Source organism: Engystomops pustulosus, chromosome 2 (assembly GCF_040894005.1).
Source record: "Engystomops pustulosus chromosome 2, aEngPut4.maternal, whole genome shotgun sequence".
In the NCBI taxonomy this organism is placed as follows: Eukaryota; Metazoa; Chordata; class Amphibia; order Anura; family Leptodactylidae; genus Engystomops; species Engystomops pustulosus.
The window spans coordinates 138,952,778-138,965,302 of record NC_092412.1 but is presented as its reverse complement, the minus strand read 5'-3'; the positions used below and the strand labels follow the sequence as shown (position 1 = coordinate 138,965,302).

Sequence of the window (12,525 nt, the reverse complement as noted above, 5' to 3'; positions counted from 1 at the left end):
GGAAGCAGATAACTAACCTCTGCCTGAAACCTTGTCCATATTTCACTGAGCAAATACTCTTGCATCTTTTATGATAGTGATGACCTGTCCATATTCTATCAATAACAAGTCATTATGATCAGCGGATTCCAGCCGCTGCAACCAGCACAGAGAACAAAACAGAAAGTTCACTGACCATGAGTCGAAACAAGACTCAAAGCATCATGCTGGTTTTTATTGCCGATTTGGATTATTAAAGAAGACTTTTATCTGGTATCCTGGGTTCTGGAGAACCCATGTTTTTCCCATGTGTTGCACTGCCTTAGGGGCGAATGTCCGTGCACCTGAATCCAATGTGAGTTGCTGTTCAGCTGAGCACTGGATTTAGTTAAATATAAAAAAGTTACATACTCTTGGCAGTCACTGTCATAGCTAAATGTACATTTCAACAAGCTGTCCAATGTCATCAGGCTGATGTGTTCAAACATATCCAGAAACACCGGGCCTTCTACACACAATCTGCGCCATTTAGCCTATGAAAACATGCACACATATATAAGTATTATATTACATCAAATACCAGGAAATGTTACAGATTAGGAAGATTTTTAAAGACACATAAGGTTATTGTATAGGATCCCAATAACAGAGTACCTGTTGACAGGTGGAGTCAGTCACATCATACAGGGCACATATCAGTAAAATCTATAATCTTCTTGCTATTCTTAGTATTTTTAATGCAAAATTACTGTTCAGTCTTGATCACATGATGATCACACAGGTACTTGGCTGACCGCTATTCTTCAATTTACCTGTATCTTATATTTTACTACCACTATGTAATGTCCAGTGCAAGACAATCCAATGACATAAATATCTGAGATAAAATGCTTAAACCCACGTGCATAATATCTGAGCTGTGGTTAAAAATCTTCACATAATGTTTTAAAATATCAAAGTGAAATGCAGGTGTCAAAAGACGTCGGTGCCGAGCCCATTTCTCTCCACGGCTGAGCAGAAGGCCATCTCCTAGACACAGAATATTTATATTAGTAAACTTTACATTGAGGCTGGTGTTTTTTTAACAATATTACCACTAACCCATTAATGACCAATTAATGTGGCCCACTAATCCCAGCTATTTGACATCACAGGGTGAGCAGTGTTCTATTCACAGCCAGGAACAGAACTGACAGAAAAGACAAAGTGTCTTCCATTTTATGCACATAAACCAATTTAGGTTTTTGGGGACCCCTGTGTTAAGAGGGTATTTTCTACGTGGCTTCTGCTTTTGACTTGCCATACTAAAGGGACCAAACTGACCCCAACATAAATGTCTGAACCAAGTAGCCCCATTCAAGGCTGTGAGCAAGTGACTATGGCACTGTACAAGCGAGTTAATATCATATGCATTTTATATAGAAAAGCAAAATGAAACATTACTTACCCAACCAGGGTCTTAGAAAGCCATAAAACAGTTCATCTTTAGGTGCAATGGCAGCTGCGAAAAAGAAAATATATTAAATACTTTTCATAGACATTCATAAACCTGAACATAAAGTAGAGTGAAGGGTAACTAGTGATAAGTGTTATGGAAAAGATATAGATTTATTTGGAAGGTCAGTAAATGTATCTTAAAAAATGTAGATGTGTAGAATCAAACATGTCTCAGATTTCATAAATCTGTATGATCCACAAACTAACCATTTTGATGACTTATTGTATATTGTAGTCCTGGGTATTTTTACTTGTTAAACGGAAATCAAAATCAAGCATGAATAAACCAGGGACTCATTAGACCCCGGGACTATGACTGTGGAAATCTGCTATCCATGGCCACCTCCCTTCAAAAATCAACTTTTAAAATAATGCTACTAACCCCCAGGGCTGAATTAGGAAGGGGAAGGGGGGCGCCTGGGAGCGCCCCCCACCACTTTGCCCTTAAAGTGGTCCCTACAAAATGTGGCCAATTCTGGCAGTCACCAGTATGTACGCTCCCGGCTCCCTGAGCGTTATCCTATAGACTTCAGTCTACAGCAGAGCGAGGGAACAATAAGTTCCCCCATTGTTTCCTGAAAGTAAAATAAACTAACCCAACCCTTCTGTTCCAGCTTCAGCTACTTTACTTTGGCTATTGTCAAATCATGGGCAATTGTATTGTACTGTGTTACATTACAGGAAAATAGAAAGTATCAAGGGACTAACAGCATACAGTGAACCATCTTGGGATGACCACCAAAAGCTGTATTGAAAAATTGTTTTTTGGGGTGGAGGGAATCTTCTCATGGAAAATAGCCAGCATGCAAAATATTTAATAAATCTGAAAAATGTGTAACAGGAAATATGGTAAGGGGGTAGCCTCTGGAAAAATCTCAGTACATACAGTATATTATACATGTGGCAACAGTCATAGATTCAATAGCAACAACTCGCAAGGCAGCACAAACAGCTACAGTGGGGAAAAACTATTTAGTCAGCAACCAATTGTGCTGGTTCTTTCTATTAAACGAGATGAGACCTGTAATTGAGTTCATCGGTAGACCAGAAAATCATATGCTCTGATTTTTAAATAATTTATTGGAAAATTATGGTGGAAAATAAATATTTCAGAATGCAAAAGACTTGGTAGCACAGCCAAAAATAGTCATGGGAGCCCGAACAAACAACCACACATGAAACAATAAAGATAACACCAAAATATGGGCTACATATGCTAAAAGGGATATCAAATGGATGCATTTTTTCTCCATGATAGCATCGCCATGATGTACTCCTAGAGGGGATTCCCTTTTTCCTTAATGCGTCAAATCATAAATTGGCTAACAACTACTAAACACCTACAAACAGAACATTAAGCCAATTCAAAAATTACATATATTTTATTGCATATTCAGTAAAAACAAAAAAATCCTAAAATAGGTTCCCCTGCTTGTGGCAGACGGGTGGTGTATTATGGCTAAAGGTATGCTCCTATTTTAGGATTTGCACATGCATTGAGCACTTTATATACCCATAGGGAACCTATGTACATTAAGCTGTATGGCAAGCACTTTATTGCAGTATTTGCACAGCAACCCACTATTGGGTATGAATTGCATTATGCATTTGAAATTGTATATGTATGTGATCCATATGACTATGTACCCCACCTTTTGATCCCGTCCCACATGTTTTTAACATTTCTATGTGATAGCCCCACTGACCCACATGCTTCTCCCTGTTGAATTGTATATGTATTGTAATTTGTTGTTTTTACTGAATATGCAATAAAATATATGTAATTTTTGAATTGGCTTAATGTTCTGCTTGTAGGTGTTTATGAAACAATAAAGATGCACGAAAACGGCTCAACAATGTCTTCTAGTACAAACAAATATCAAATTTTATTTAGAAACATACCCAAACAAAGACATACATTTAAAAACATTTAAAAATGTAATGTACAGGAAATACAAGGCGGCAACCCCAGTATCGGTCAGCCACATACCACCAATGTTCGGGCCCCCACACCTCTCTAAGGAATCATGTATATAAGAAATAAGTGACACATGAGTATCGAATTCCTAAACATAGTCACCAGTAATGACAATCCTGTAAGAGTGAGAATTTGATAACGTGTAATATAGCACTAAGCCCAGTTATAACCCGGCCAAACTTTATCCAAGTACCAAGAATAATAACAAAATGCCTATGCAGTAAGCAAAAAAAGAGTAGAAAAGATGTGTCACTTAGTATACAAAACCATTCCCTCACTGAAGGTGCAGCTAGAAGTTAAGGCATCATGAAAAAACTCCTTTAGGACTGGCATAAAGGCGAAAGGGTAAATGAGAAAGTTGGTGGATGGCTCCCCATGTGTATCCCCATGTCATGCAGGATAACTTCGGGGGAAAGTGGCCATGAATCTGACAGACTCAGCTTAAACACTCCCCATGCAGTTGCTACACATAATCAGCATCTCCCTAAAGCTTCAGCGCAAGTCCGGAAGTCAAGAATTGTAAGTCCAGGGTGCCGGCGTCTTACTGTACACGCGCGCCCCAGACGGGGCCTAATGTTAGAAGGTAGCTAAGCGACGGGATGACGTCACTCACATACTATGCGTATGCACTAAACGGTTATCCCGATTCATACCTTTAAAGTAACTCAATACTCAATATGAATCAAAATAATAGGAAAGTCTGAATGACATGATACATTGTGTGAGACGGCGCAATTATTATAACAGCGACGTGACTGACAGCAATGGTTATAAAGGCATGAAAGTGGCACCATTAGTGTTTGTTTAAAGCAACACAAAGCTGCATATGGATCACAATCGTGATCCTGCACTCTGGACTAACAGTTCTTGACTTGCGGACTTTAGCTGAAGCTTTAGTAGCAGCTGCATGCAGCATGGGGATTGTAAGGGGAGTCTACTAGATTCATGGCCACTTACCCCTGAGGAAGGTGTCCTGCACGACAATACGCGTGGGGAGCCTTCCACCAACGTTCTCATTTACTCTCCCGCCTGTATGCCAGTCCTATAGGAGATTTTTCATGATGCCTTGACCTCTAGCTGCACCTTCAGTGAGGGAATGGTTTTGTGACACATCTATTCTACTCTTTTTGCTTACTGCATAGGCATTTTGTTATTGGTACTCTTGGTACTTGGATAAATTTTGGCCGGGTTATAACTGGGCTTAGTGCTGTATTACACGTTGTCAAATTCTCACTCTTACAGGATTGTCATTACTGGTGACTATGTTTAGGAATTAGATAGATACTCATGTGATACCTATTTGTCACTTATTTCTTATATGCTTCCGTAGGGAGGTTTACAGTCATTATCAGGTGACCGAACGTTGGTGGTGTGCGGCTGACTGATACTGGGGTCGCCACCTTGTGTTTCTTGTACATTACATTTTAAATGTATGTCTATGTTTGGGTCTGTTTCTAAATAAAATTTGATATTTTTGTGCACTATAAGACATTGTTGAGCAGTTTTCGTGCATCTCTTTATGGAAAATACATTTTTGGTCAATAACAAAAGTTCACTTTGTTTTAAATCCTTTGTTTGCAATGACAGAGGTCAAACGTTTTCTGCAAGTCTTCACAAGGTTGGCATACACTGTTGCTAGTATGTTAGTCCATTCCTCCATGCAGATTTTCTCTAGAAAAGTGACGTTTTGGGGCTGTCGCTGGGAAACAGGGACTTTCCACTTCCTCCAAAAGTGGGCTTGAGATCTGGAGACTGGCTAGGCCACTCCAGGACCTTGAAAAACTTCTTACGAAGTCACTCTTTTGTTTGCCCTGGCAGTGTGCTTGGGATAATTGTAATGTTCAAAGACCCAGCCACGCTTCATCCTCAATGTACTTGCTTATGGAAGGAGGTTTGCACTCAAAATTTCAGGATACATAGCTCATTTATTATTTCATGTACACTGATAATCTGACCATATGACATTCTCCCAATACTCTTCTGCAACATCCAAATTCTCTGTAGCAAACTTCAAACAGATCGTATATGTACTGGCTGAAGTAGGAAAACATGTCTGGCACTGCAGGATCTGGTCCCTGGTGAAGTAATTTGTTACTGACGGTAGCCTTTGTTATGCTGGTCCCAGCTTTCTGCAGGTCATTCACTATGTGTGTGTGGTGCTGGGATTTTTGCCCACCCCACCAAGAGAGATTATCAGTGGTCTTGTATGTTTTAAATTTTTTCTTTCCGCCAAGCTGTAGATTCAGTATTTTCAGACTGGTGCAGGTCTACAATTTTGTTTTAGATGCCCTTCAACAGCTCTTTGGTCTTCACCATAATGGAGTTTGGATTGTGACTGAAGTTGTGGACAGGTGTATTTTATACTGAGAAGTTCAAACAGGTACCATTACTTCAGGTAATGAGTGAAGGACAGAGGAGCCTCTTAAAGAAGAAGTTACAGGTCTGTGAGAGCCAGAAATCTTGATTGTTTGTTATTTTCCTCTATCAAATGCAAAAAAATTCTTTAAAAATCAGAAAGTTTTTTTCTGGATTTGTATTCTCATTTTGTCTTTCATAGTTTAGGTCTACCTATGATTTCAATTACAGGCCTCTCTCAACTTTTTAGGTGGGAGATCTTGCACAATTGGTGGCTGACTATATACTCCCCCCAAACTGGAGCATCATTTTGCTAGCAGTCCATATTGTAACATAGAGCAACATCAAAAGCTTTGACAGACCCTTAATAGAATAAAAGAGACAAATTAGGACACCATAACCATCCTTCAATTGCTATGGAAGTATAGTGGAGAAGTACTCAAGTAAGACAGTGTTCCGGGGCCTAACTAGGAGGGCATTCCCCCTAAAAAATATATATGAATTTGTACACTCAAACACGTTTATAAAATCACACACATGTAGACACTCAATTTATACATACAATTATTTATATACACCTACATACAGTTCTACACTCAGTATATTGTATATACACATCTTATACACACAAAGGGGAAGATTTATCAGGGCTTTTACACCCGAAAAAACTGACAAAGGCTGTAAAAGAAAAATCGCCACAGCCAACCACCGAATACATAAGGAGGAGGCCAAAGCCTTTTAATGTATCTGGCAACACCAGATAAAAAAATCTGGTATACATAGTATAAATACATTATTACACAAACTATTTATACACACCAAATATACACATGTATATAGTATTATAGACTCATAGAATAGTAGATTCATACAGTATAAAAACACTCCTACATACAGTGTATTTCTACATGCATATATACACACATACGGCATATACACACACAGTATATACATACAATACACCATATAAACATCATATATAATATATATATATATACACACAAATAAAGCATTATCACATATATATTTACTCGCTGTCAGGCAGTCTTCTAATCCCAGGGGGTTGTCAGATGCCACAGATCTCCCTTCACACACCCAGTAGCAGTAGACCACATGGGGGAAATAGAAGGCAAGAAATAGAGATAAGAGACTCCTAGTCCCGCATTACCGTCCCTGGGCATTTCTTATCGGAGCTGTGCTAGTTTCTGGGTGAGGCTATGTATTAGGCTACGTTCACACTACCGTTCAAATCTGCATTCCTTACCTTGGTCAAAAAAGTTAAAGACCGGAAATTTAACGTATCAGTTAAAAATTCCAATGACATCAATGTAAATTTTATGTCATCCCTTATGTTCGATTAGGCAGGGATCCATTATCCATGCAGTTTTTTTCAGATTTTCAAATGAGGAAAAGTACTCCGGCCAACCTAATTTTTTCCGTCCAAAAAACATATGGATAACGAATAGCTGCCTAAACGAAACATACTGTAATGGATGACATAAAATGTACATTGATATGTTAAACCTCCGTTTTTACTTTTTTTAAACAGAGGTAAGGAACTTAGCCTTTGCGGTCATGTATTCGTCTGCGAACATGTTCTCTGTATATGCAGTTGCTGAACATGAACACATAACCTAGAAGCTTATGGAATGTACAATATTTATTTCCAAACACAAGCAAAAAACAATCATGTTATGGTGCGACTAACTGATATTTTATTAAAATTATTTAAGAGCTACGAATTAACACATCTTCATACGGAAAAGCAAAGGTACAAAGCAAAGCATACACAAATGCTCAGAACAGTAACTTCAGAAATGAGAGTCTACCTGGGACCTGAAACACGGGCTTAATGTAATTAGGATGGAAGAGCCTTATGATGGGATAGTAAAGACTAAACCACCAGGAACAGCCATAGACGTAACGTTTCACCAATTCATTCGCCACCAGTAAGCCTTCTTCTGTATTTTTAATCTAGAGTGATGGGAAGTTACAGTCAGAAGGTTGTTAGCAAGAAATTATGATGAATGGATATGGGATCTCTTTTCTGGAGCCCATATACCAGAAAGTGAAACAGAGAAGAATACAAGTTACTAATTGCTTGGAACATGACATGACCATTAAGATCATATAGTTCCCAGAGAAAGCTCCAGAAGCAAATAAGAACACTTGGCAATTCTTAGATACTGTGATTTAGTAATATTAGGCCCAAGCAATGCAGATAAAAGATCCCATTCCTGTATATGATTTAAAGCTCTAAATTATTTCATGGTTACCAGATGTAATTTCAGGATTTAGAAATCATTTTTAACTATTTAAATCAGAGCTATAACAGATATTCAATCAAACAATTGTTAAGGATATCACACTGGTCTTGAATGCCATCTTACATACTGTCAGACATTTTAAAGACTCAGCATTCATTTCACATAACTGTGTAGTAAAAACTAAAGTTTGGGTGGGGTTCGCCCCTCAGCACACAAAGACTTAGTGCTCTCTAGCACCACTTAGAGGAAGGTATCCAGGTGAACATCTGGGCATTTTGTTTATGTGAAGACAGCCAATGGTTCTACATTCCTTTGTGTGCTTACATCCAATAGTGTTGCATTTCCAGGGTCAAACCACCCAGTAGTATTGCCCGCTTGTGTATTTGCACGCCCCTTGCAGAGTGTTTTATGAATTTCCAGATAAGAGTTTCAGTGCCAAAGAGAATAAAGCAGTCTTGAGCTAATCTTCAGAAAGGACAGTGTGTCTTTCCTGGTTTACTCCATTCCAAGCTGGAATAAAGACTATAATTTGAAAGTCACCTTTACAATGATTAGGAGTTTGAGACCCAGATAAAAATCTTTAAGACAATGGAAAATATGAAGGGATATAATGTGAAGCATACATGCCTACATATGGTTTTTAGCTAAAAGAAGGGTTTCTTTTAACCTGCCAATAGCTGTACTTGTAAAAAATGTGGTGTCAGGTTTGTTTTAATCAAGTTCTCCAATGTGTGAGAGGCAAGGAGACTTACATTATACCAGAACCCTGAAGAGAACAGAAAACTACTACCCATCTTGTTGTTCCTGGGTTACGCCGAATGTCGTTTCTAAATAAAAAATTTGTTTGGGGGGAGGTGAAAAAACAGGGTCAGCTTTTTAAGAAATATTTGTTAGATATTTTTAGGTTTTTGATCTCATGTGCATTTCTCGAGATATCCCCATATTTGAATTTTTTTTTACCCATTTTGAGATCTCAATGAAAATTACTTTAATTACTTTATATTAAACGTTGCCCCATAGGGGGTGGAGGTAGGAGGACATGTTTGTTATTATTGGATAGATTTTTGAAAAATATTTGCCATGCATATTTTTAGTTTTTCGATCCCATGTATATTTCATGAGATATTTCACCGTGCCAACTTTTTTGTTACTTCCTGTATAATACACATGCACATATGCCATATAAACAGTAGCTAAAGATCAGCTGTTTTATGACAGAATTCTGTCTGTGCCACATTGAGGGTTTTTAGACACTTTTCAGACACTTAACTCTATTCAGACCGCCCGCTGACTTTAGACATCAGCGAGCGCAGGTCCAGAGTCATTGCTGCAGTTCTCTACTGCTCCCGTGCTAGCCGCCACAGCAGGACCCAGTCTCTGGGTGTCAGAGGCATCCGGTGACACTAGGGAGAACGGAGATGCAGTTCGTTACCGCTTTTCCCATCTCCGCTCCTCACAGCAATGTGCTGAATGAGCACGATGCATAGACTCGGCGGTCACAAGGTCGCCGGGTCTAATGGGGTTAATCAGAGCTGCTGGGTCTAATTAGACCCAGTACAGCTTTGATTAGAATCCCCAATCTTAGTTGGTCGTTTTCCTCAGTAACTTGGACTCTTATAGATGCCTCAGCTACAGGGGAAAACTTGTAAAAGAAGAAAAAAAAATGAAATGAAAATGTCCCCCCAGGGGTCTTTTATAAATTAAAAACACACACACACACACACACACACACACACAAATATTAATAAATATTCTTAAAAATACAATGACATTTCCCCATATAATAATAAAAAAAAAATCCCCCGCTACATTACAAAAACCACCGCCATAGTCGCCCCGTTTGCCCGGGACAATACATATTATATATCAAAACAAAATAGGGAATTCATTAAATGTTCATTTTGAGTCACTAAGGAGTTAAGACAAGAACGACAAAAGGGGTGGGGCCTATAACATGGTCCGTGGATTCTCACCAAAAAAAAATTTATGCTCCAAAAGTAAAACTAATGCACCAGAATTTTGGTTCAGCTTTTTGGTGTAATGTAAGCCAACTAACAGAAGGTGTAGAGTAGGTTTATTATCCTGCATCAGACACTGTGATAAATGTGGCACAGCAGAAGACTGTCTAATCTAACTCCGCACCTCAAGACACGGTTGATAAATCTCTCTTGCCCATTCTCTAACTTATAGGCCCAGCTTGGTTTTATTTATACATCTAGTAAGGTCTGGTTTCCAATTATAGCTTTTAAAAGTGAGTTACCAGGAAGGGTCTACTACACTACATTAAATGTAAAAAAAAGGCATCAGACCTATGATTCAATGAACTGGCTTGAATTTGCACCAGAGAAAAGCATTGAGAGCAGTGTATTTCAAGAGAACTGAATATTCTAAGTATAAGGCTACATTCACAACAAAAAATAAAGATAAAGAAGTTTGTGTTCACGTGTGAAAGAGTTACTGCCTGTTGCAAAGAACACTTAAAATATTAAATTTTATTTCAATCAAAATCTAAAAAGGGCCACTCTTCAGCCACTAAACTTTCAATATTTCAGGCAACTCAGTGTATGTTTTGGGGATCGGGAATATGTTACTATTCTCATTCAAATGTATCGCCCCTTTGAACATACAGCTGACTAAGATATGTGTCACACACACGCAGTCATAATTTAACCAGTTTCGGTCACTACACACTGCTGGCACACAGGCCACCTATAGAGTGCTATTCACATTGCTATACTTTGCACTCTATCTAATCCTATATTGTCCTCCGCCTGACGCGTTTCAACACTCCCCTGCAGGGGAAGTGTGTCATCAGAGGCTTTTGGATGTAACCTATAGGATAATGCCGATGCACAGGATCATATTTGTGTGTGCATCGGTCGGCGTCACCCGGCACTATTGAGGCCGTGAACGCGCGCGGCTGATCGCGTGAAGTATAAAGGGGAAGCCACGCCCACAATGGGAGGAGCAACCTCCGGCAATGGCCAATCGCGGCAATCCCCCAGAAGAGGGCTTGTCCCCTGATTGACAAGTAGAGAAACCGAGGACATCGCGACTCCAGCAGTATCCGTGAGTATACCCCATAGTCGCCGATGCAAGTAGCGATCCATTTAATTGTGTTACCATGCCTAGAGCTGTTTATACATGCACGGCCCCCACATCGGATTGCATTAGATTATTTAAAAGAGTAATTGAGGATCGAATTGCGGTTCCCATACTCCTAAATCTGACATTGGTAATTCATGAAGGCAAAGGAAATATACAGCAAGAGATCCAGAAATGCAAAAAAAACATGTGTTCAAATCCCAATTAAAAGAGAACAACAGAAGGGAATGAGATATTTTGGAACGAAGAATGCTATACATGGATTGTGACATCCATTCATGAGATGGGGTAGAGCTTCCTATGAGGATTCATAGGAAACAACTATAGTTTATTTGGTCATTCAGGCCCATAGGTTTCTCTGTGGCCAACACACAGATCCATCTCGCCTCGCGTTGGAGGAGGACACGATCAAAATCCCCTCCACGCGCTGGAGGTGTCACTAATTCCACCCCCTGGAATTTTATACTTAGGGGATCGCCATTATGATTGTCCCAAACATGACGGGCAATCGTGGTGTCTTTGGAATTTTTGATGTCCCTAACGTGTTCTCGGATTCGCACCCGAAATTCCCTAAAGGTCTTTCCAACATATTGGATGCCACAGTGACATGTGCCAAGGTAAATCACCCCCATGCTTCTACAATTAATAAATTGTCTGTTTTTAAACACCCGTTTGGTTGATGTACTGGTGAATGATCTACTCATGGCAATAGATTCACAGGCTTTACATGACCCACATTTAAAAGGTGCCAGTCGGTGGTTTAGGCATCCATGTTCTAAAAACTGCGCATCAGGCTGCCATCACCAGCAATAGGGATTATCTCCTTGTCCCTAAAATTAGGGATCCCTCGCCAGGTACTGCAAGGATCATAGGGACCTATGACTCTCGATACCAACAAGTGAGGGATATCCTATCTACCCATTGGAAAATCCTGAAATTGGACCCGGATATAGGGGACCAAGTGGGTGATGTCCCGCAGATTACTTACAGAAGAGGTCAAAATCTGCGGGACAAACTGGTCCATAGTCATCTGGGACCACCCACGGTCAGTACATGGATGCCTAAACCACCGACTGGCACCTTTAAATGTGGGTCATGTAAAGCCTGTGAATCTATTGCCATGAGTAGATCATTCACCAGTACATCAACCAAACGGGTGTTTAAAAACAGACAATTTATTAATTGTAGAAGCATGGGGGTGATTTACCTTGGCACATGTCACTGTGGCATCCAATATGTTGGAAAGACCTTTAGGGAATTTCGGGTGCAAATCCGAGAACACGTTAGGGACATCAAAAATTCCAAAGACACCACGATTGCCCGTCATGTTTGGGACAATCATAA

The 12,525-nt window shown here is 39.5% G+C and overlaps 1 protein-coding gene across 2 annotated transcripts in view; it reads right to left on the bottom strand.

Annotated features, from left to right (window-relative positions):
- Nucleotides 1-12,525, bottom strand: part of LOC140118586 (ultra-long-chain fatty acid omega-hydroxylase-like) — a 44,079-nt gene that overhangs the window by 9,369 nt on the left and 22,185 nt on the right. The window contains exons 3-6 of one of the 2 annotated variants that reach the window (XM_072136692.1): nucleotides 7,639-7,783; nucleotides 1,427-1,480; nucleotides 881-1,008; nucleotides 391-512 (exon numbers count right to left, since the gene is read on the bottom strand). In XM_072136692.1, coding sequence (XP_071992793.1) covers nucleotides 391-512; nucleotides 881-1,008; nucleotides 1,427-1,480; nucleotides 7,639-7,783 — 449 coding nt within the window. The remainder of the gene's footprint in view (nucleotides 1-390; nucleotides 513-880; nucleotides 1,009-1,426; nucleotides 1,481-7,638; nucleotides 7,784-12,525) is intronic. The other variant, XM_072136691.1, reaches the window with a different exon arrangement.